We start from the raw sequence: 25505 nt of genomic DNA on the forward strand, positions 1-25505 counted from the left end.
ATGTAAAACCGTCCTTTCTAATCAGAAAGTACATGGAGATCTGAGATATTGAGAGCCCCCACATGCGTTCAATAGTCACTATACTAACTGTCCACTAGGTGGCAGACGTACACAGCTCTAGACCTGTCAGAGCTCCGTCTATCGCTTCCACTGCACGAAGAAGACCAAGAAGCAGCGCCAGCCAGGCAGAAGACCAAAGTCTATGCAGAAGACATAATACCGCGACTACCTAAATTAATTTGCTTTTGTCATTCACATATTATTTTTTCTTTACTTGCGTATCGAGGAACTGTCGATGCCGCAAACGTAACGTCAACGTACGCCAGCGTGTTGTGAGCCATCTTGCGAATGCCCGCTCCAACTGTGATATGTAACATACGTGCGAAACCCCTGAACTGAATCCATAACGTCCCACCAAGGACAGAGTTTGAAGGACCATCATGCGAGCACGCTGAGTGTGAGCCAGTTCTTCCATCCACGGTAAGCCTAGGTCCTGAATGACTGGTGAAGGATGAGTTAGTCACGATCTGGATGACAGGAAGTAGCTTAGGGGGTGGGCGGCTAGCCGGTTAGCTTAGCCGTTAGCTTGCTGTGTGGCTTAATGTTTAGTGCCTGCCTGTCATGCCCCTTCTGCTGGACACTACTTTGTCTACTCGCTTACATAACAACCGTGAATCCCGTTTTTTCTCTCACGTCGTAGATGAACCGTGAACTAACCCCGGGACAAAAGGAAATCTAATCGTTTGGAGATGACAGTTCAGTTACTTTCTGACAGTAGGCATGCCCTTCATACCGGTTTATGTTGATCTCAAGCGGTTTTTATTTAGTTGACGTCTCGGCTGTTCTTATTTCAGTTCTTCACTCGCTCTCTTTTGAATGTGGACTACCTGAGATCTACTGTGGTTTGATTTAAGGAGGACTTCAGTCCGGTGTCAAGCTACAAACTGTATGAACTTAGAATTGTGTGAAAGGTCATAGTGCGGACGAGGGATGTAGTGCAGACACGCAATGTCTGCATTGTGTTAGACACCCCGGCCACACTCTCTGTCCTACCTACGGATCACACATCTTTTCTGTGTAAGGGCTGACCGTAAAAAGAAAAGGTAAGCTTTGATACAAAGATCATAACCTTCGTAGCTGTCGTTCTAGTTGGATTGCTGACTGAATGGATATGGCGCGGATAACTAATGTACCTCTGAACTGTGCACCTCAGAAATATTATTTTGAACTTGCGTCATCAGTCACACATGCATTTGTTCTTGCTATCTGACAATACATTTACAGATGTGTGTGTAAAAGTTGATTGATCTTGTATATGATCTAATCCTTGCTTATCTTTTAAAAGTATCTTGGGGCAAATATTCCTCAGCCTGAAATTGCACTGCCTCATTGACATTACTGTTGACATATTACCTCATAGCTATGGGATCATGAAGAATGAAGAATTTTTTATAAATGACTATTATTATTTTTTCTCCTTTCTAGTATTGTATTATGGCATACGTTTCAGTGGTGCTACTACATGCATACCACTAACTAGAAACTGCCAGTGAACAGTGGGTGGGTCCACTAAATGTTTAGTGTAACCTGAGTTTGTATAAGCAGCCTTCTCTTGGTGGTTTTGATGATAAAAAAAAACACATTTTAGATGTAGCAGTTGCTAGTTTCATGCTGACTGAAATATTAGAGAGGGACACCGGACACTTTGTCACACAGCCATGAGACGACAGAGATCTCGGTATGCAAGTCATTTGGCAGGGCTTTGAGGTAGTACTGCACGTACGAATGTGGGTCTCTGGCCTGTCTACAGTGAAACATGGCTGGGGACCAGTGGGTGACATTTCAGCCCCGGGTTGACACACTGTTCACTAAACTTCAGGTCACCGTTTTCTGCTCACCTTAACCAGCCTGACCTCGTTTATAATATGAGCAGTTATGAATACTCAACTTTTTAACTTAAACTGATCAAATATATTCTCTATATACAGTGTATTCAATTTATGTTGTTTTGTGGAGGGGAATTATGAGCCAAATTATTTTAGATGTTTAATAATTGTTATCAGTCATAATTCTTTTAACCTAACAACAACCAAAGGCAGCTTTAAAACGTCATACGGTACATAATATCAGATAAAGTCTACACAACTCTTTGAAGGTTTACCCGATAATGTGACACGACACAGCTGGCCCTAGTGTGCTGGCCAACAAGAGCAAGAGCACACCACCTCTCTCTCTTTCCTGGGGCTTTAACAAAGACTAGCTCTCCTTGCACGTGCACAGGCTCTCTCTGGCAGGCTGTTTGTTTGAACTGGGGATCCAGAATCATCCCTGGGGGGCTTGTGATGCATTGTCCACCTCCACTCATGACTGCTGCTGCTGGTCCTGCTACCTTGCTTTTCAAGCAGACACATTCCTACCTTTCAGAATGGATCGCTACTCGCCCTATCAGATTGAGTCATAGGGAGAACAGTACTAGTTGACGAACCTTGGAATTGGAACCTCTGGATTTTGTATAACTGCCTCCCCCCCCCCCCTCTGGGATGATGTCATCAACATTGCCTTTCAACATCTCTTGTCATATACTCAAAGTTTAATTTTGTAATGAGCTTTTTTTAATTTAAATGTGGGTTCAAGACCATTCCACTGTGTTGCTGTTGGCTCACTTTTCGGCCATAGTCACTTCAGATGGCTTTTGAAAGCTTTTCCTTTAATGAATGACCTGTGGGCTCTGAGTCATCCTGTTGGTCTTATACTCGTACTCATATCTTATGCTAATTAAAGGACAGTTTCCAGTATGGCCAGTATGCCTTCTTTTGTGTTCATCTGGGATAACTAGTTCCTACTGTGACCGGCTGAATCTGCGTTGTGTATGTTTTTTTCAAGTAACGACGTGACCCAGGATCTCAGTCTGGACTCGGGAAATCCGACGTCCATTTATTGTCTGAAGATAAATATAAAAACAACAGCTTCCTTTGAGAAAGTGCCCTTAAACCATCCTCCAATTTCTCTTCCCAAGAGAATCAGAACAAAAGGGGCTACGTACATACAACTTATCACAAAAATGTTTGAAATCAAAGAAATAAAAGACATACCTGAAGATAAATAGCAGCAGGGGGGGACAGGAAACTTATGGGGTTCTCAGAAATGTGGGCGGGAGTACAGAAGGAGGTGTAGCTAAATCAAAGAACAAAATCAAATAGAAAGGGGCACATAAGGCAGCTGGAAAGCTAAACTTCAGGTAATACAACTAAAAGGCAATTTTGTGTAATTATAATTAAAGGGATATTACACCCTGTTACACTACCTCCCCTTCCAATCACTCATATTGTGTTCAGTATTCAGGTGGAGGGACAAGGCTGCTGTGTTGATGTTTATTTGAGTCTCTCTCTCTCTCTCTGTTTCTTTCTTTCTCTCTCTCTCTCTCTCTCTCTCTGGTCTTCCGCTCTTGTGTCTCCTCCTCTCTCTCTCTGTCTCCATCTCTCTCTGTCTCTTCCTGTCTCCACCTGCAGTGTCATGTCTCTGGTGTTCCCGAGGCCCAACTCCAACTCCATCCACGGTAAGAAGGATAAGCGACTGATGGCCGAGGTGAACGCGTCCCCGCTCAAGCACTTTGTCACGGCCAAGAAGAAGATCAATGGCATCTTCGAGCAGCTGGGGGCCTACATCAAGGAGAGCTCCTCCTTCCTGGAAGGTACCTCACACCTCTCTGCCTCGCTCGCTCTCTGTCTGACTCCCCCTTTCGCACCCTCTCTCTGTCTTCTGTTTCTCTTTCTCTCTCTGTCTCCCTCTCTCTTGTCTGTCTGTTGCTCTCTTTCACTTTCTCTCTGTCTGTCTTTTTCTGTCTCTCTTTGTTTCTCTCACTCTTTTGAGATCTTGCTTATCTTATCCATAACCGCCAGTGATTGTGCTCTGTAGACATTTCCCAACTTTATAAATTGCGTCAGTCCTAACTTTACTGCAATGTTCATGTATGTAAAACAAGTGTGTTAAACTCACAGCAAACTTCTTTTGTTATGTGTTACTTGCCCATCCACTCTGGCTTAATGTACAGCTGAAGGCAGGGATGCTCTGCTGCGCTAACATACCAATAGAACGTTGGTATGTTAGCGTAGCAGTTGTCCACTAATTACTCACATTCCTGCATGTTATTACAGTACTGTTTGAAACCTGTGTGAAGGTAAAGATAACGTATGATGAAGTACTGGGTTGCAAAATTCCCAAAATAAGGATAAACCAAGTTTTCTGATTTTGAAACAGATTGACACATTCCTTTTTGAGGTGAAAGTGCACGCTCTGCATGCACACGCCTGCTTGTCTGCCTTTGGCTCAAATGTAAGTCATGTGTTCGGCCCCAGCAGTGTGTGGGTTAGGTTATGCAGACGTGACCAACATGTGGCTCCTGGTTACAGAGACCATTGGAGACGTTGCCCCTCTACCTGCATCAGTAAACAGTAGCACTGTTCGCTTCAGGATGCATGGTAGTTTGCAGAATGACGATGGCCCCGAGATTCAACAGTTGGACCCCTTGATTTCTATGGTAGATTAACGACACAACTGTCTCGTTGACTGTCCCGTCGGGTTCATGTCAGGGTTATGTTACGGTCAAGCTAAGTTCATGTTGCGTTTGTGTTGCGTTCATGTTACGTGAATGCAACGTTCATATCATCTCAATGTCATCTTCCCGGTCATGTGATCACTTCAGTCATCTTATCACTTCAGAAAGCACTCCAGACTATGGAAGGCCAGATCATTTAATTGTAGTTGTGAATGTCATCAATATTTTATTAATTTGTGTGTTTTTCGTTTGTTCCTTAGAAACATATAAGAGTGATGAGCTGGACCCGGTCATCACGGAGGAGCAGGTGCAGGAGGTACGGGGTTACCTGGCCAAGGTCGCAGGGATTGGGGAGGTGCTGGCCCGCAGACACATGAAGGTGGTTTTCTTCGGCAGGTACGTTGGCACTCTGTTCCGACTTAACACATAGCACGTGCTAGCGTTGCACACTTAACCCTTTATGTTCCCTATCAAACGCACTACACGTGATGGCTTAAGGCCATCACGTGTAGTAGTGTACAAACTTTATTTGTACAGCACCTTTCAAACACAAAGTCCATTCAGAGTGCTTTACATTGGCATCAGTTTTTTTGTATTTTAGTACATGAGGAACATGTCTGTTCTCTAACTGGATATAAACAGGTTAAATAAATACATACAGACTTAAAAGTAGGAAGTGTTAAGGGAGACCACAGGTGGTGTAAAGGTTGGTCCCAGATATGTGTCCACTTAAACCCCCTACTGTCTACTGCCCCCCGCAGGACGAGCAACGGTAAGAGCTCCGTCATCAACGCCATGCTGTGTGACAAGGTGCTCCCCTCTGGGATCGGTCACACCACCAACTGCTTCCTGAGGGTGGAGGGCACGGACGGCAACGAGTCCTTCCTGCTCACAGAGGGCTCAGAGGAGAGGAAGAGCATCAAGGTGAGCCATCCGGGGCATGAAAGGCAGACTCATCACAAAACGTCAATAACATGGAGCAACACCCTGAGTTTGATGTTATGATGGGTTAAATCTCTGGAAGGAGGGATCCCCCATTCTGTGTTCCTTTTCAAGACTTTTTCCTTGCTAATTAAGGGAGGTTTTTTTCATGCCCTTTAGGAGGCTAGGGTCAGGGGGGGTGTCATATGGCCTGTTAAGCCCTTTGAGACTACCTGTGATTAAATATAATATAAATTAAATGGAATTCCACAACCTTACCTGTCTATTCTGGAGTCAGCGGCCAAACTAACCCTGTAAGTGACGGAATATTGGCAATGACAATAATGACAAGTATCTGAATTTACTGTTAGTCACTTTGGGATTACTGGCCAGGCCAGCCCTCATCTTGCTGCATTGAACACCAGCACCGCAACCATTACATTACCATTACAGACAAGTGACCACCACAGAGATGGCCATTGCTGTGTCCTGGCTGACTTTCGCCATAGAACCTTTAGTAATTCGATGTTTGTATGTCCAGATCTCTATATGCCTCTTCTTTGCCTTCCAGACGGTGAACCAGCTGGCTCACGCTCTGCACAAGGATGAGCTCCTGGACGCCGGCAGCCTGGTGTGTGTCATGTGGCCCAAGGCCAAGTGTGCACTGCTGAGGGACGACCTGGTACTGGTGGACAGGTGAGGACACACACACACACACACACACACACACACACACACACACACACACACACACACACACACACACACACACACACACACACACACACACACACACACACACACACACACACACACTTCACAGCAGGACTCATGCTATTTACCCGGTGATAAATATCACACAGGCGCTGTGGGGGACAGATCGCCATAAAAGGAAAAACACTGCTGCCTGTTGTATTCATGTTTACTAAATAACCAACCCCTTATTATTAGTAGATGGAGCTTTTGGGTGTCTTATGGACTTGTTTGAACATTGTGAAATACATTCATTATTGAAACACTTCTAAAGCGATTAACACCCCGATGGCCAGGGGGGTTAGTGGGCGGGGTGGTTAACGGCTTGTATATCCCCCCACAGGACGACAGCTGTCAAAGTGCTAACGGCATATCCAACTAATGTTTGAATATCCAAAACTAATGAATGATAATTTGGTTATCCCAACCCTTGTATGCTTCCTTTCTATAGCTTTAGTAGTAGCTAGTGCTAACCACCATGGTCTCCTTCATGCGCCCTTAATGTAGCTATAGCTGTAGCTTGTGCTAACCTCCCTGGTCTCCTGTAGGCTTCATTACTGTAGCTTTATCTCTAGCTGATGCTAACCTCTCTGGTGTCCTCTGTGTGTACAGCCCGGGTATTGACGTGACCACAGAGCTCGACAGCTGGATTGATAAGTTCTGTTTGGACGCCGACGTCTTCGTACTGGTGGCCAACTCGGAGTCCACCCTCATGCAAACGGTGAGCCAAAACAGTGACTCGTTAATAGTGAGACATTGGAAAAAATATCTCCTATTACCATAACCTTTGACTTAAAAGTCAAACTTTATTGTTAATTTTCCTTACACTAGGTTATGGTAATGGAAGATATTTTTCCCTTTTTTAAATAATTATGGTGATTAATAGTGTTTGTATTATAATTATGATAATTCATATGGCACACTTCAAGGCCTCTGTCTATACCCTCCCTCCCACCTATTACACTCACCATCCGGGTACAATCAGACCCGTCTATAACAGACACTGTGTGTGTCCTTCTTTAGGAGAAGTTCTTCTTCCACAAGGTGAACGAGCGTCTGTCCAGCCCCAACATCTTCATCCTCAACAACCGCTGGGACGCCTCCGCCTCAGAGCCTGAGTACATGGAGGAGGTGGGTTACCATGGTCATCGAAGTCTAGCCGAGGACCAGATTAACCAATGACCAAAAACAACATTTTTTTTTTTATTCATTTAATTTTATAAAAACTATCCACGTGAAGCACATGTCCCATCAGGGCTGCTCTGACTCTGCCAGGGTTTTTGCATCACGTTGAAGCCTGCAGGTACTTTAGAGATCAAGATAAACCAGTCTGGCTTCAGTTCAGATGTCAATTATTGTTTAGTAAGCCTTGTCTCCTGCTGTTGGTTTCCATGCTGGACTGCATGCTTACCGCAGTCCTTTGCTACCGGCTTAGGATGCAGTGCTTTGGTTGCTAAACAAGTCACTATCCCACATACACCTTTCCCTTTCTAACAAACTGTCATTCTGGAATCTGTAACACGTCAGAACGTGTCAGGTCACACCTCGTTGACACCCATAATTGCTCTTATTTGTTATTATTGATCTATGACGTTTTTTTTGCCTGGTTAAAATGAATGCACTTAGTTTACTGCCGCCCACTCACCTGCTGGCACAAGCTAGGCTTAGAACTCGTTGGATAAGGTGTGTGTGTGTGGATACATCAGTGCTAATAGGATGGACCATTGATCGGATCAGCTAGACATTTTGACGGGCAGAGGAAGTGCCTAGATTGTGGGGATTTCTGTCCTGTTTTAGTGTTTACATAGTACAATAACTATAATCATGGATGGTTTTCCCAGCTAATAATATTGTCTATCAGTGGCAGAAAGACAACATTTTTGTTTTTGTCTAAAGCCTCTCTCTAGACCTGCGATAAACCTAAACCTAACACAATTGCATGTTGTCAAAACCTTTTCAGATGACAGGAAACGCAAAACAAATGACCTATTGTCATCACTACATGTGTGTACATGGGTAGGTGGTGGTTGACCTGTAGACCTGATGACCTCCGACCCTTGCCCCCTGCAGGTGCGGAGGCAGCACATGGACCGCTGCAGCAGCTTCCTGGTGGATGAGCTGGGCGTGGTGGACCGCGCCCAGGCCAGCGACCGCATCTTCTTCGTGTCCGCCAAGGAGGTCCTGCAGGCCCGTGTCCAGAAGGCCCAGGGCATGCCCGAAGCAGGTCAGACTAGTAGGCCTGTCACGATAACAAATTTTGCTGGACGATAAATTGTCCCAGAAATTATTGCAATACTGCTTTGAGAACATTTTCAACTAATATAATGATAATGACATAATAATTCAAGTACACCCTTTCAATGATCAATAAACTTTTATTTCTAAAGAATATTTAACACTGGAACTGGAAGACATTTTACATATCCAAAATAAATGAACAAAACAACCAAAAACAATAAATATAATGGACTCTCGTCTATTTTAACAAAATATGCACTTGAATAAAAAACAGTGATTTTGATGATTATGCTTTGGGTGCAGATGCATGTTTGTTGTATTGGTGCGTTTAGTTGCTACTGTTTTACAAAAAATGCGACATACCGGCTCGCACAGGTTAAGTGGTTCACCACGGTCATTTGGTTTGAACCCGAAGTGCTCCCACACGGCAGCTGTCACATTCGGCTGTCCATCTTTGTTTTTATTCCTCCAAATCTCAACTAGCGTCTAACTAACTCTGGCATGCTACTCATCACGGGGCTCTCATGCTGCACGCCAGAGGTCCACCTCCCCACACAGAGACCATGCAGCTGACAAGTGACTGACACGACATGAGGGTTAACTAAGGAAGCGAGAGGGGTCAGTCGAGACTGATGCACTGGAGTGAAAACTCTTGTCATCCAGTCTCTTTTATAGAGAGAGACACGAGAAAAACAAACAAGTATGCAAATGAAAATTATTGCGGCCGGCGAAAATGATCAAGCTCATTTTAATTTATCATGCGATTAATTGAGTTATTGCTTATCGCGACAGGCCTACAGACTAGGCCTACAGACCTGGCTGCCTTTCCATCAGTGCAAGATGTGTTGGGAGTCAACATCACGTGATCAAGCAACTGCTTCTTCCACGTTCCAAAGGAATGGAAATGCTAAATTGGGACCATACTGCATCTTGTGTTGTGGCTGTACTGGGCATATAGATGTGTTGTTTGAAGACACACCTTGAACGTGTATGTGTGTGCGCTGCGTGGATGCACGTAACAACACACGCGGCCGGCCAGTCAACAGGTTTTCTTTCTCGTTCTCAGGTGGTGCCCTAGCCGAGGGGTTCCAGGCCCGCATGTTTGAGTTCCAGAACTTTGAAAGACGCTTTGAGGTGAGGCGTTGTATTTTTTCGTTTTTTTGTTGACCAACATTACCATGGTGATCCCCATGACACATCCTGAATCCCTGGACAGAGGTTATCCATCTTTAATGTTCCCTTACAGGATTCACAAATAAAGTGTTTGTGTGCGTTATACAGGAGTGCATCTCCCAGTCCGCTGTGAAGACCAAGTTCGAGCAGCACACGGTGCGGGCCAAGCAGATCTCCGAGGCCCTGCGCCTCATCATGGACTCTGTGCACGTGGCCACACAGGAGCAGAGGTAGCGCACGCCACACTGTTGTCATGGTGACGATCGTGTCGGGTCTCATGACCTTAGCATGTATGCTTTAATCCTTGTATAAAATGTCCACGCTACAGTCCTGTATGGCCATTATATAATATAATGTACGTGAATAGATATACAGGAGGATGCTTGTACAGGAGGTACAGAATCTCAATGAGACTTTCTTGAAGGTTAGATGAAAATGAAATAATGTTACGCGTTTCAGGATCCACTGCATGGAGACCCGGGAGGACCGGCAGGACCGCATGGAGTTCATAGACAAACAGCTGGACCTGCTCAGCATGGACTGCAAGGCCAAGATCAAGAAGATCACAGAGGAGGTGGAGAGACAGGTGACCATGAGACCCATGCTCTAGATACATGGAAAACATTTAGAGTAGAACTGTTAAAGGTGTCTTTACATTCACCACACATTGGAGAACAGACAGTCAACGGTGCAAACCACATACCGAATTAGGCATTAAATTGTGTTCAACAATGGGACAGCTAGATGGATGGTATCCTGCATACTCTTTAACCCAAACCCTAACCAGTAACAAACTCAACCTTTCACCAGTATCTGCCGGCTGGCTGAGGCCTCGGATGAAAACAAACAAAAAGCAGTGACACCAAGGGTTGTGTCTCACGCTGGGGCTCTGTGTTTGTGTCTCGACGGGGCTAGGTGTCCAACGCCATGGCAGAGGAGATCCGGAGGTTGTATGTTCTGGTGGACGAGTTCCACATGGACTTCCACCCCTCCCCCGTGGTGCTGAAGGTCTACAAGAACGTAAGGACACACGCACACGCATACACACGCACACATGCGCATACACACACAGACACGGGCATACATACGCGCATACATACGCACAAGCTGGCCATTACTTAAGAAATGTCATTGACAACATTATGAATGGACAATGAAGGTAATGGCTGCATCCCTAATACTTCTCTTGACAGGCATATAAGGGGAAAGGCTGTTTTGTCTCTTAGGAACCAGTTTGTTGCTCATACCCAGTATGGGAGGTTGAACACAACTGTGTTGACCTTAGCCTGTGGGTACATGAAGCTAACACACCCAGCTCTCTTCAGATGTCTAGGCAATGACTCAACTCTGAGACCGCACAGTGCTTATACACACCACTCTGAGACAGTGTGCTCAAACACCCCCGTTAGACACTGCTATTGTACCTCGTTGTACTGACGTTGTAAACAATCATTAGAAACAATGACTGTTTTTATTCTGTCATGGCAATTTCTTCATGACGCATTGGAACCAAGGACCGACAAGGCTTCTAAAGTCGCATACAATATTTGTAGAATTAATTGCATTTAATGGATGCATTCTCTACTAAAAAGAGCCCAGATCATTGTGTTACAGTCTTTCGGTTTCACACCCTTGCATGGATGCTGCGTCATTATTCAAAGAGAGCAGAAGTACTCGTTAGTGAGATAGTAAAGGAAGCCAAACAATAAGGAATTGAACAAAGGGTCAGTGTGATCTAAGGACTGGCCTTTGCTGGGCAATAGCTCACAGACAGGAAGTCATGCCTGCCGCTTGGTTAACAACGCAGAAGGCCAATTGGTGAAGAGGACCCATTCCTTTGCAAACCAGTTAAATCAGGAATTTCAACAATTCATGGTTCTCTGTGCTGAAACCACAGCAGCTTAAATCGGCCCTGTGCAGACACCGATCACAGATCCACAATCCAGACAGCCAAGTCCCCCTGGGCTTCATCCAAGGCCTAGCACTCAGACCTTGAACTTTGTTGGTGACGGGTAACGTAAGAACTGGCTCTCTGTTAAAGAAGAGCAAAGCACTGGAACCACACTGTGACGATCCAACCAGACACAGGCTTATTGCTCTCTGTTTCTGATTGGCTAGGTGGGTCGCTGTTTCTGTTTGGCTTGTTGTGTCAATGTGTCAATGTTTCTGATTGGCTAGGTGATTTGAATAACACCATTTTGATTTTGAGCTAACTAGGTCATCAAAAGACTGTGATTTAATTAATCTTCAAAGCCTCCACCATAAGTGAGTCTGGTTGTTTGATGTGTGGTGTCTGATGTAGTGGCGCTGTGTTGCAGGAGCTCCACAGACACATCGAGGAGGGTCTGGGGAGGAACATGTCAGAGAGATGCTCCGCAGGCATCACCAACGCCCTGCAGAACACCCAGACTGAGATGAACGGTACAGACATCTCCATGTGATCATCAAATACTCCCCAATACACTTTGTATTAGCGGCCGGGAGGATGATATGATAATATCTGTGTTAAATAATTTATCCATTCATTCATAATTTCTATCATAATTATCTGTGAACAATATTCACAGCTTTATAGATTTAGAAATGAAAATATCTAATTCCCATCTGTCCATTACCTTCCCAAGATGATAACCCACCCCCCTTGCCCCCCCCCTGTCCCCAGAGGGTCTGAAGCCCCTGCTGCCCGCCCCGGTCAGGGAGCAGGTGGATAAGCTGGTCCCCCGCCAGTGCTTCAGCCTCAGCTACGACCTGGCCTGCGACAAGCTCTGCAGCGACTTCCAGGAGGACATCGGCTTCCACTTCTCCATGGGCTGGACCATGCTGGTCAACCGCTTCCTGGGGCCCAAGAACACGCGGCGCGCCCTCATGGGGTACAGCGACCAGGTAGGCGGCCAGCCGGGGACCCAGCAGCCTGAGTTATACACACCTGTCTGTTTTGATTTGACCTCGCTTTTCCGCTTTATTTTTTTTGCTTCTGTTTCTTCGGTCTCTTTGTGATTCACTTTGTTTATTGGTGTTGGCTCAAATTTGTCTTTTTTTGGTCTTGGTTCTTGTATTGTTTTGGAAAAATATACTTAACGGTGCATGTGTAGGATTCAGTGGCACCAAGTGGTGAGGTTGCAGATTGCAACCAACTGAATGCCCCTTACATAAGTCTACATATGAACATTTACAGATCTTCATATGATAAACAAGTCCTTTCTTGACCTCTATAATTATTGAGTTAATTTAACTATTTTTAACTCAAAATCTCGAAACAAGGCAGCTGATGCAATGGCAACAACAGAAATCCCCCCACCACCCCCCGACCTCTCACCATGTTACCTGTGATTGGCTAAGTATGTGATGTCATAATGATGTCGTCTCTTTCTCCATCTGCGCCAGGTGCCCCGCCCCCTGGCTCTGACTCCCGTCAGCACCAGCATGCCTCCCTTCCCCCAGGGCTCCATGACCCAGGAGGAGCTAATGGTCTCCATGGTGACCGGCCTGGCCTCCCTCACCTCCCGCACCTCCATGGGCATCATCGTGGTTGGGGGCGTGGTAAGCAGCCATCTACACACATTACTAGAAAAATGAGCTTCAGTTATTAATACCAATGAAATGCTTGAGTCTCTTGCTTGGAATTGGCCGTTCTTCCTTGTGTTTCTATGTGTGTTTACGTGTAAATTGACCACGTGGCTGGGAGTTTCCTCTGCTCTCCACCATGTTCACCAATCAACGGCTCCAGTCTGACTGGAGCCGTCCAAGCCTCCTCTGCAAGCCACTCGTCTGCCTTCACCCTAACCCCTCCACCGTCCTCTGCTCCCACCAGATCTGGAAGGCGGTGGGCTGGCGCCTGATAGCTCTGTCGGTGGGCATGTACGGCCTCATGTACGTGTACGAGCGCCTCACCTGGACCACCAAGGCCAAGGAGCGGGCCTTCAAGAGACAGTTTGTGGAGTACGCCAGCGAGAAGCTGCAGCTCATCGTCAGCTACACCGGCTCCAACTGCAGCCACCAAGTGCAGCAGTGAGTTGGTCTTAGGCATTAAGTGACATATGAACTCTGTTTGAAGAATCAGGTCCGGACCGGACCTGATTCTGGAAATGCTCAAGGGGAGAGGGGTGGCATCTGGGTAGAGCGTGCTGGACATGCGCAAAAAGTATGCCGTGGAAATCGCAGTGTTTGGTTTACAGCCCTTACATGATGGCGTAAGAGACTACTGACTCATCCGTAATGATGATTGTTTTGTGTTGACTGTAGGGGTGTAACGATACTAAAGTCACGGTTCGGTACGTACCTCGGTTTTTAAGTCGCGGTTCGGTATGTTTTTCTGTATTTTATTAAACAATTCGATTTTGATTTGATTTATTAAATTGTATCAAACAAATGCCTTACACAAATGAAAAGACAATTGAGGATAAAAACACAATAAAGTCCAAGACTTATTTCCATTGTGGTCCTCAACACAAAACAGCAGGACAAGACAAGACACTAACAGAGTGCGTGATAATCAATAAAAACTTAATTCCAAAAAAAAACAACTTTTTTTTTTTTTTTCGGTACGTACCGAAATGAAACGTGCATTGAACCGTTAGACCCGTACCGAAATATTTCGGTTTGAATACGCGTATCATTACACCCCTAGTTGACTGTATATGAATATTTAGACATACCTATAATATCATATTCCTCCAGTTTTGTGCTCGTTTCGTGATAGAAACATCATCAATGCTTGCTTTAATTCTTCTTGTTCTCCTTTGCGTTAACCACCTACCATACTCTGTGAACTACTCGATCAGTGTATAATAGTGTATAACAGATAATTTAGCTCTTTTTTTGTCGTTAGTAGTTCTACAAGGATGATGGTAGAATTTTAGGTCATTATTTTTTCATTGATAATTAATGATCATGTGCCCTGCAGGGAGCTGGCGGGCTCGTTCGCCCAGCTGTGTCAGCAGGTGGACGTGACGCGTCAGAACCTGGAGGAGGAGATCAGCGACATGAACAACAAGATAGAACTGCTGGACACGCTGCAGAGCAAGGCCAAGTTGCTACGGTAACATCAACATGCGCTAACCTCTTAGGGCTTTGTACATCAGAGAGCACTGTAGGATTTTTTTGGTTGGGCTTACTCTGACATTTTGAGAGGACTAAGAGTTTGGTACTGTTCATTCATGAATGAACAAAGTAACCTGTAAACTAGGCTAATGAAAACACAGCAATGTCTTCCTGTAATGACCAATTATTTCAGGATTAATTACAAAATAATGACACAAGCACAATATCTAGCATTCCAATGCTTCCAAAATGGCGGCGATCATTAGGGTGTGACGATGTGATGTACAGGAACTATAACCATGGCCCCCTAAACTGAACATCTTCTAGTAGCTCTTTAGTTCTGAGGTTTTTATCCATAAAACTTGTTTTTGAGTTTAGAAATGAAAAAAGCGGTTTAAAAGTGTCAAACAAAGCTGTCATCAATTAGACTCACTCCTAGAATTTACTCTAGGTTGGCCTTCAATGCAGAACTTAGGAAAACCCTCTTAATCATGTTCACAGCTTTAGGTGTAGGACAATGGGGATGAACCCAGTACCTTTCGGCTGGGAGTCAAAAACCCTGTTATACCTTAACACCAGGAAGGCTGTTAACAAGATTTGGTTCAGCTCAGTGCGTGGGCCCGAAAAAAAAGAAATGGACAAATTCATGCAATTAAAACTGTTGCTGGTCTCTGGTGAGCGATCACATTATGATCAGTAGCAAGACACATCGAGAAGATAGTTGCATCCAGTGAATTATTCTACAACTACAGGTAAGAAGATCTGATCATATCGATTGAGATGGAGAATATTATGTTCCGCTGCTCAGCAGAACGCACAACATGCACTGTTCGGTTTCCGAAGGAAAAGTTCATGCGACATCAATCACATTACCAAAGTGCTATTAAATGTTGACCTAGTTGCATTAGAGAGAGTTGTTTTCCAATCAAATCATGAATACATAATCATTGGGTATTCTGAAGAACTCGAGTTAAAATGGGATGGCCTTTGGTCTCAAAGCTTACATAGTTTGGCAGGTAATGTAGTTGATTGCTCCATTGTTTTTGTGGTTCTGCTTATTATGATAATTCCATAGTCAATAGAATTCTATGAGCACCAACGAGCTCACATACATGGTCAGAGGAATGTGCTCAATGTTGGTGAGCTAGTTGGTGCTAACCTCCAGCTCTTCTGTTTCCCTCTGACAGGAACAAGGCTGGCTGGCTGGACAGTGAACTGAACATGTTCACACAGCAGTACCTGCATCAAGGCCGGTAAAACAAACTACATCGCAGTCGCCTCCACCACCATCTTGGGAAAAAGACAGACTCCAGCACCAGACCAAAGGAGGAGGAGGCTGCAATGCATCGTGGGAAGACTTCTGTAACGTTGTGCTTACACTAGAGATCTTGTTGATCTTGAGATCTCGTGGTTCTTGTTCACCTCGCTACCACGCAACTCCCTTACGCCATTATTTTTAAGTCAAACTTGAGTTTAGAATAAATTGTCTAATGTGATGCCATTTTGCAATCTGATTGGCTTCCTTTTGGTTTAGAGAGCCAGCTGTCCCTAGCGCTTGAATCAGACGGAAATGAACTGCCACCTCCTGCTGTCTTTCACTTGTTTTCATGAATTGTAGAATGTTTCATTGTTTTTGTACATTTTGATTTGATCTAATGCATTATTTTGTACACACATTATGTGCCGGCAGTTACTAATAAGAGTTATTTTTGTTGGGAAAATGCAGGTTAATGTTTTGGTTTGCTCTGCTTTTTCAAAGAAACACATGCAAACATTGTATTTATTTGTTGGGGTCGTGTACTGGCTGTAAGGAAAGTCAAGGTACAAAAAAGTTTGTGGAGGTAAATATATAGCATATAAATGTCTGAAATGTTGGCACTTGATTAGCAACCACTATCAATTTGTCTTTTTTACCTCATTTACCGTTTGTAACCAAGATGAGGTGCTTGCTTAAAAATAATTCTACACTAAAACATTAGGTCAGTCCAATGTTTGTGATGGAAAATGGGTTATTATTGTGATTGGCTCAAACTGGTGACAAATTCACAATGCCCTGTGTCAGGTCCATGTGTTATCCGGCGTTTGGGAAAATCTAGGGAAGGAATCACATTGTACTCGTGTTCTTTGACTGAATGTGGGGAAGCCAGGCAATATGTTTCTGTCTTTGAGCCTGCTTGTGGGACTATCGATTGCTTTGGTCTGTTTAGGTAAAATGAATCCTTCCGGAAGCCCTCAAGCCAAAGTTTTAAAGAGGCTGAGTTTGCGTTTTAGAACAATGAGAGGTATTAGTTCACCCAGAATCCCGAGCACAAGTGTCCACATATTTAAACAATCGATCAAAGCCTTTTTGATCACTCGCAACATGATGTAATAATATTTAAAATATGTTTTACTCAAAGTTTTGGGCCAGTTCTATTGTACCTTCGACAGCACCTTTTAACTAAATTGGCTCTGGGACTTTCTTTGATTGCAACTATGTGATAGAAACACTTTATTTGATACTACTTTTCCTGTTTAAGAGATGTATTGAAAACGCCTTGAAAGGTTTGTTTCGGAGGTGCACATAACTTGGGTTTGGGTTGTGCCTAGCAGCGTTGATGTTAAGACTTTTCCTGAGTGAAGACTTGCACTTTATACATTTTGCTGCTTTTGTTTTGTTGGTGTTTAGTTTAATATTTCTTTTTTTTTTCCTTTTCTCCAAAATGTAATGAAATACAACTAAGAAGAGACAACCGGTTTTAGATTGGTTGTCTAGACCAGCATGCTTGTTCCTCATATAAGTGTCAGTGCAAACAACAATATTAAATGTGCTGGAGCAACTACAATGTTTTTGTATGTGTTATAGTTGTTGGTTTGTACAAATGTGTGTGTGTGTGTGTGTGTGTGTGGGGGGGGGGGGGGGGGGGATGTTCATGTGAAAACACCAACAAAATCAGCCACACAATTGAAGAACAGATAATTAAAATAAATTGAACAACGTTTAAGACACCAGTCGAAAATGCGAGAAAATAAAAGACACATAAGCACATAAGCACACCCTGCCATTCGCTGTCATGTAGTTTGCTGCTGAAATAGTGGGACCTTGGTTGGGGTGTCCCCACGGGGTCGGCCCTCGTGCGCGTATTGAGTCGCACGGTTGTTGAACTCTTGTACGCTTTTAGTCCTTGCATTAATTGGTGCACATACATTTTGGTGGTTTGGTGATATCCTCTTGCAGAGCATTTTAACTTGAATTATTTCTAGGATGAGCAAAAAACATCTTTCTTATTGGCTAACAGGAAAAAGACTATATTGTCAAGTCCAGTTATCGCATGACCAAATGAGGGTTATTAAAATACTTTTCACGTGAAATATCTGACCAATTAAGCCAAAACAGACCAAGTAAGTCGTTAGTCAAGGTGGGCATATGCTGGTGTAAGTTGTAATTTAAAAAGAAAAATTAAAAGTAAAGCGTAAAATGTGTCACTGCATTCCTAGGCCACATGAGGGGACATGAACCACCCAGTAGGCCTATTAATTCTGTATCCTAAGGTAGGGTTGTATTCTCTATCCCATGCTTATATTAATCAAATTCAATTTACTTAGCTTTTACGGATTGCAACTCTCCTTAATATGTATAATAATGACTTTCTTTAGGATATGGTGATATGGCGACAAACTATGATCAATACATTTCTAATGATTCACAGCAAATATTTAAATATATACCTTCCGATGGTGTGTTTACATTATGGCCTACTTTGGAGTCGAGGTAAGGTTTTTGAATAATGTCTATTCTATCAAATATACTGTTTCCTGTGATGAATGAAGTGTTCTGCAGGTTGGCAATACAGCCACTAGATGACGACACTATACCAACAACCATTTTTACAACGAGCACTAACTATTTGCCATCCACTTTTTCTGCTCATTGTCTTTCCGTGAAGCTGGAATCAGCTTCACACTTTGTGATGGTCTTCGGGGGGGAATAAAGGAGATTATGGCTGGACAAAATATATGATAAATGTGTATCGATAATTCTGACTTGGTTCGGCAATCGGCGATATTTGGATGGTGCTTGTTTGAAAAGTTCTGGCCTCTCGCTGAGATGAAGATGTTTGCTTTAGTCAGATGTTAGTGTTGGTATGATTTATATTTAACATAATAAACACAGTCATTGGAGGAATGAATGAGAGGACATTTAAAATGACTGAAGCACGGTGGGCTGGATTATTATACTGTCTTATTTAAACACTGTATAATAATGAAGCCTAACGGTATTAATTCCAGGGTTTATTTTTCCGATATAGGCCTATTAGACCGCGTTCAGTGATTGAGCTCGGATGAAGAGTCACAGACATAAAGATGGACTCAGTGACGTCGCCCATTTTGACGCTGCCGTTATCGCACTGGCAGATCGCGTCTTTCCCTTCTCAATATATTATCCTACCATTTCGATTATGGGCCGGAAAACCATCCATGAAAAAAAAAAGCTAAAGGACGTGTAATATTTGTAATAGGTACATAGGTGGTAGGAAACAGTCAAATCCAGCATATAGACGAGGATTTCATGTACATTGGAAGGGGTTATAAGAAAGAAAATTGGACTCTAATTGGAATCTAATTGAATTGAATCTAATTGGACTCAAACCGGCCACTTTCGGAGTTCCACAAAATTGATAAAAAGGCCTTATTTCAATGACAAACATTTCGAAAGCGTCTGTCCAGAGGATACTGTGTTAAAAAATGGAAGATACACTGTGGTGATTTGGATCTCTGAATTGTATCATTGGCGAACCATTTATGACTGCACTAAGGGTTTCATGCGTTGATGGCCCAGCATTCTATTTAAACAACTCTCACCCCAAGTTGACATTGGCCTTTAAAAGCATACATTTGTCTTCGCTAGGCACTGTTAGGGAAGGCTATAAAGAAATATATATAAAGTAACTTTTTTTTAAATGTCTGACATAAATAGTTGGTGTGTCTGAACTTCCAATCTCTGAAAGGCATAGACCTACTTTATTTTAGGCTGATCTGCCTTTTATATCAGTTGGCCGGTATTGTATATTACTTTGGCTTCATATTGTCTTTAACCTTGGAGCTGCGTCTAGACCAATTATAGTAATGATGGTTATAGTCTATAGGCCCCTCATGGAGACATAGGCCCTGTCCCAATTCTCCCCCTTCCCCTGGATTTTGCGTGTTCCCACAAAGGGGTAGGGTATCCCAATACAAGCAAGGGGGCAAGGGGGAGTGTTGTTTTACCCTTAAAATCTACCCTTGAACGCTAGCCAGCTCGGGAGCTGACTTGCAGCTAATGGCACTCAAAGCAAGTGTTCTTGTTAAGGGGAGAGAAATGGGACTGGGCCTTATTACTTAGTTGGACCGTCCAACTAAGTAATAAGAGCCAAGCACTGTTCCTTACGTCCAACTCCCTTACGCCATTATTTTTAAGTCAAACTTGAGTTTAGAATAAATTGTCTAATGTGATGCCATTTTGCAATCTGATTGGCTTCCTTTTGGTTTAGAGAGCCAGCTGTCCCTAGCGCTTGAATCAGACGGAAATGAACTGCCACCTCCTGCTGTCTTTCACTTGTTTTCATGAATTGTAGAATGTTTCATTGTTTTTGTACATTTTGATTTGATCTAATGCATTATTTTGTACACACATTATGTGCCGGCAGTTACTAATAAGAGTTATTTTTGTTGGGAAAATGCAGGTTAATGTTTTGGTTTGCTCTGCTTTTTCAAAGAAACACATGCAAACATTGTATTTATTTGTTGGGGTCGTGTACTGGCTGTAAGGAAAGTCAAGGTACAAAAAAGTTTGTGGAGGTAAATATATAGCATATAAATGTCTGAAATGTTGGCACTTGATTAGCAACCACTATCAATTTGTCTTTTTTACCTCATTTACCGTTTGTAACCAAGATGAGGTGCTTGCTTAAAAATAATTCTACACTAAAACATTAGGTCAGTCCAATGTTTGTGATGGAAAATGGGTTATTATTGTGATTGGCTCAAACTGGTGACAAATTCACAATGCCCTGTGTCAGGTCCATGTGTTATCCGGCGTTTGGGAAAATCTAGGGAAGGAATCACATTGTACTCGTGTTCTTTGACTGAATGTGGGGAAGCCAGGCAATATGTTTCTGTCTTTGAGCCTGCTTGTGGGACTATCGATTGCTTTGGTCTGTTTAGGTAAAATGAATCCTTCCGGAAGCCCTCAAGCCAAAGTTTTAAAGAGGCTGAGTTTGCGTTTTAGAACAATGAGAGGTATTAGTTCACCCAGAATCCCGAGCACAAGTGTCCACATATTTAAACAATCGATCAAAGCCTTTTTGATCACTCGCAACATGATGTAATAATATTTAAAATATGTTTTACTCAAAGTTTTGGGCCAGTTCTATTGTACCTTCGACAGCACCTTTTAACTAAATTGGCTCTGGGACTTTCTTTGATTGCAACTATGTGATAGAAACACTTTATTTGATACTACTTTTCCTGTTTAAGAGATGTATTGAAAACGCCTTGAAAGGTTTGTTTCGGAGGTGCACATAACTTGGGTTTGGGTTGTGCCTAGCAGCGTTGATGTTAAGACTTTTCCTGAGTGAAGACTTGCACTTTATACATTTTGCTGCTTTTGTTTTGTTGGTGTTTAGTTTAATATTTCTTTTTTTTTTCCTTTTCTCCAAAATGTAATGAAATACAACTAAGAAGAGACAACCGGTTTTAGATTGGTTGTCTAGACCAGCATGCTTGTTCCTCATATAAGTGTCAGTGCAAACAACAATATTAAATGTGCTGGAGCAACTACAATGTTTTTGTATGTGTTATAGTTGTTGGTTTGTACAAATGTGTGTGTGTGTGTGTGTGTGTGTGGGGGGGGGGGGGGGGGGATGTTCATGTGAAAACACCAACAAAATCAGCCACACAATTGAAGAACAGATAATTAAAATAAATTGAACAACGTTTAAGACACCAGTCGAAAATGCGAGAAAATAAAAGACACATAAGCACATAAGCACACCCTGCCATTCGCTGTCATGTAGTTTGCTGCTGAAATAGTGGGACCTTGGTTGGGGTGTCCCCACGGGGTCGGCCCTCGTGCGCGTATTGAGTCGCACGGTTGTTGAACTCTTGTACGCTTTTAGTCCTTGCATTAATTGGTGCACATACATTTTGGTGGTTTGGTGATATCCTCTTGCAGAGCATTTTAACTTGAATTATTTCTAGGATGAGCAAAAAACATCTTTCTTATTGGCTAACAGGAAAAAGACTATATTGTCAAGTCCAGTTATCGCATGACCAAATGAGGGTTATTAAAATACTTTTCACGTGAAATATCTGACCAATTAAGCCAAAACAGACCAAGTAAGTCGTTAGTCAAGGTGGGCATATGCTGGTGTAAGTTGTAATTTAAAAAGAAAAATTAAAAGTAAAGCGTAAAATGTGTCACTGCATTCCTAGGCCACATGAGGGGACATGAACCACCCAGTAGGCCTATTAATTCTGTATCCTAAGGTAGGGTTGTATTCTCTATCCCATGCTTATATTAATCAAATTCAATTTACTTAGCTTTTACGGATTGCAACTCTCCTTAATATGTATAATAATGACTTTCTTTAGGATATGGTGATATGGCGACAAACTATGATCAATACATTTCTAATGATTCACAGCAAATATTTAAATATATACCTTCCGATGGTGTGTTTACATTATGGCCTACTTTGGAGTCGAGGTAAGGTTTTTGAATAATGTCTATTCTATCAAATATACTGTTTCCTGTGATGAATGAAGTGTTCTGCAGGTTGGCAATACAGCCACTAGATGACGACACTATACCAACAACCATTTTTACAACGAGCACTAACTATTTGCCATCCACTTTTTCTGCTCATTGTCTTTCCGTGAAGCTGGAATCAGCTTCACACTTTGTGATGGTCTTCGGGGGGGAATAAAGGAGATTATGGCTGGACAAAATATATGATAAATGTGTATCGATAATTCTGACTTGGTTCGGCAATCGGCGATATTTGGATGGTGCTTGTTTGAAAAGTTCTGGCCTCTCGCTGAGATGAAGATGTTTGCTTTAGTCAGATGTTAGTGTTGGTATGATTTATATTTAACATAATAAACACAGTCATTGGAGGAATGAATGAGAGGACATTTAAAATGACTGAAGCACGGTGGGCTGGATTATTATACTGTCTTATTTAAACACTGTATAATAATGAAGCCTAACGGTATTAATTCCAGGGTTTATTTTTCCGATATAGGCCTATTAGACCGCGTTCAGTGATTGAGCTCGGATGAAGAGTCACAGACATAAAGATGGACTCAGTGACGTCGCCCATTTTGACGCTGCCGTTATCGCACTGGCAGATCGCGTCTTTCCCTTCTCAATATATTATCCTACCATTTCGATTATGGGCCGGAAAACCATCCATGAAAAAAAAAAGCTAAAGGACGTGTAATATTTGTAATAGGTACATAGGTGGTAGGAAACAGTCAAATCCAGCATATAGACGAGGATTTCATGTACATTGGAAGGGGTTATAAGAAAGAAAATTGGACTCTAATTGGAATCTAATTGAATTGAATCTAATTGGACTCAAACCGGCCACTTTCGGAGTTCCACAAAATTGATAAAAAGGCCTTATTTCAATGACAAACATTTCGAAAGCGTCTGTCCAGAGGATACTGTGTTAAAAAATGGAAGATACACTGTGGTGATTTGGATCTCTGAATTGTATCATTGGCGAACCATTTATGACTGCACTAAGGGTTTCATGCGTTGATGGCCCAGCATTCTATTTAAACAACTCTCACCCCAAGTTGACATTGGCCTTTAAAAGCATACATTTGTCTTCGCTAGGCACTGTTAGGGAAGGCTATAAAGAAATATATATAAAGTAACTTTTTTTTAAATGTCTGACATAAATAGTTGGTGTGTCTGAACTTCCAATCTCTGAAAGGCATAGACCTACTTTATTTTAGGCTGATCTGCCTTTTATATCAGTTGGCCGGTATTGTATATTACTTTGGCTTCATATTGTCTTTAACCTTGGAGCTGCGTCTAGACCAATTATAGTAATGATGGTTATAGTCTATAGGCCCCTCATGGAGACATAGGCCCTGTCCCAATTCTCCCCCTTCCCCTGGATTTTGCGTGTTCCCACAAAGGGGTAGGGTATCCCAATACAAGCAAGGGGGCAAGGGGGAGTGTTGTTTTACCCTTAAAATCTACCCTTGAACGCTAGCCAGCTCGGGAGCTGACTTGCAGCTAATGGCACTCAAAGCAAGTGTTCTTGTTAAGGGGAGAGAAATGGGACTGGGCCTTATTACTTAGTTGGACCGTCCAACTAAGTAATAAGAGCCAAGCACTGTTCCTTACGTCCAACTTGGACGTAAGGAACAGTGCTTGGCTCTGGTGTCTGGCATAAGAACCCCACTCGGGCCACAGCATGTTGAATAGGGCTGTAACTCGGCCCCAGTGAGTATGTTCTGCCTCTGTTCGTATTTTCCCTGAACCATCTCTAAAGACATGCATTTCAGAGTACTGAACATGGGGTTCATAGCATGCTATTGTAAATAGCATGTTAGGATGCTTCGCAAGTTGGGGGTACTTAGCAAGTTAGGGCAACCACTGAATAATTATTATATATATTTAAACATCATTAAACATTTCAGTTTTCAGTTTTTGTTCGTGAATAAGACCTTGTTTTGTTCCTCCAGACCTAATGGGCCCAAACGACCAGAACATCATATTAACATTGTCTGTATATGTAATGATGATGGACTTCATCACATGTCATCCCTTATGTCTGAGAAGACGTCGAACCAAATAAGAGGGACAAATAAGAGTCCTATTTTTACTCTTTTTACCCCAGGCCCTCTATAGCTCAGTGGCGTTAGCGTCAACAAGGTTGCTAGCCAGCTGTGGTGGACGGCCTTAAATTGCACTTTTTAAAATGTTTCATATAATACAAACATTGTGCCAAATGCATCGCAAGCTGAAGCCGCCATCACGCTGTCCACTTTTACTCCTGTGAAAAATCGGCCGATGAATAGGCGCTTCAGATCACCACGTAGCAAACAAAATGCATCTTGCATGGTGGATCTGTGTTGCTCGATCGACAAAATGGCGACATTGATCCCAGAGGTATCCCATGGAGGTCCCATGCTCTGTGGACGTGTGAGGCTGTCTGTTCTCGCAGTAATCGTCTGTGAAAAACAAGTTAGCAATGCTTTGATTGCCCATTGCACGCCACCAAAAAGCACAAAAATACCCCATAAGAAATTCGCTATGATTAGAAGGTCGACCTTTTGATCGAAATCATGGACTTGTTTTCGTGGTTTGTTCATGTGGGATTTGTGTATGGAAAATGTGTGGTTTTCAAAATCCTGTAAATTTTCAGTAACCGTCCAATGTTAAAAAGTACAAACATAATTAGAAATAGACTATACTTTATTTTTTTTATTATACTGCAGTATTGTATGGGCATTGGCCATTTTTACATGCACTGGGTCAAATTGGCTGATGCCCAAACAATACTGCATCAGGGAATTATAATTTTCTGCCTAATCTGACCAACCTAAATATACTGAGGTCTTCAAAGCCACATTGATTTTCATACATTACTTAAACTAACCGTGGCTTTAAGGTGGACGGTACATCTATGTTAGGCCATTCAAGCTGCTTCTGTAGCTCCCCAAGTTAATTGTATTTGTCATCAATAATGTTGGGTGCATGTACAGCGCAATTAGCTAATTAGAATCTGAAAGAAGCTGAATGTATGCACCATCTCTGTATCCAATACTGACTCATAATCTTGAT

General features: G+C 42.8%; 1 protein-coding gene across 2 annotated transcripts; it reads left to right on the top strand.

Annotated features, from left to right (window-relative positions):
• Positions 1-171: 171 nt before the first annotated feature.
• mfn2 (mitofusin 2) lies at positions 172-17499 on the top strand. Of its 2 annotated transcripts, none has more exons than XM_084479972.1 (18): positions 172-480; positions 3510-3691; positions 4816-4951; positions 5317-5479; positions 6048-6172; positions 6842-6950; positions 7253-7360; positions 8300-8453; positions 9534-9601; positions 9749-9870; positions 10100-10226; positions 10556-10660; positions 11959-12061; positions 12303-12523; positions 13025-13180; positions 13452-13648; positions 14544-14678; positions 15868-17499. In XM_084479972.1, exons 2-18 carry the CDS (start codon positions 3514-3516, stop codon positions 15935-15937), a joined length of 2277 nt encoding a protein of 758 aa, XP_084336098.1. In that variant the 5' UTR covers positions 172-480; positions 3510-3513; the 3' UTR covers positions 15938-17499. The 2 variants fall into 2 exon arrangements, with proteins under 2 accessions (XP_084336098.1, XP_084336097.1); XM_084479971.1 differs by lacking the exon at positions 172-480 and adding an exon at positions 596-1103.
• The last annotated feature ends 8006 nt before the right edge of the window (positions 17500-25505 follow it).

This window comes from Micromesistius poutassou, assembly GCF_964030765.1.
Source record: "Micromesistius poutassou genome assembly, chromosome: 15".
Lineage (NCBI taxonomy): Eukaryota > Metazoa > Chordata > Actinopteri > Gadiformes > Gadidae > Micromesistius > Micromesistius poutassou.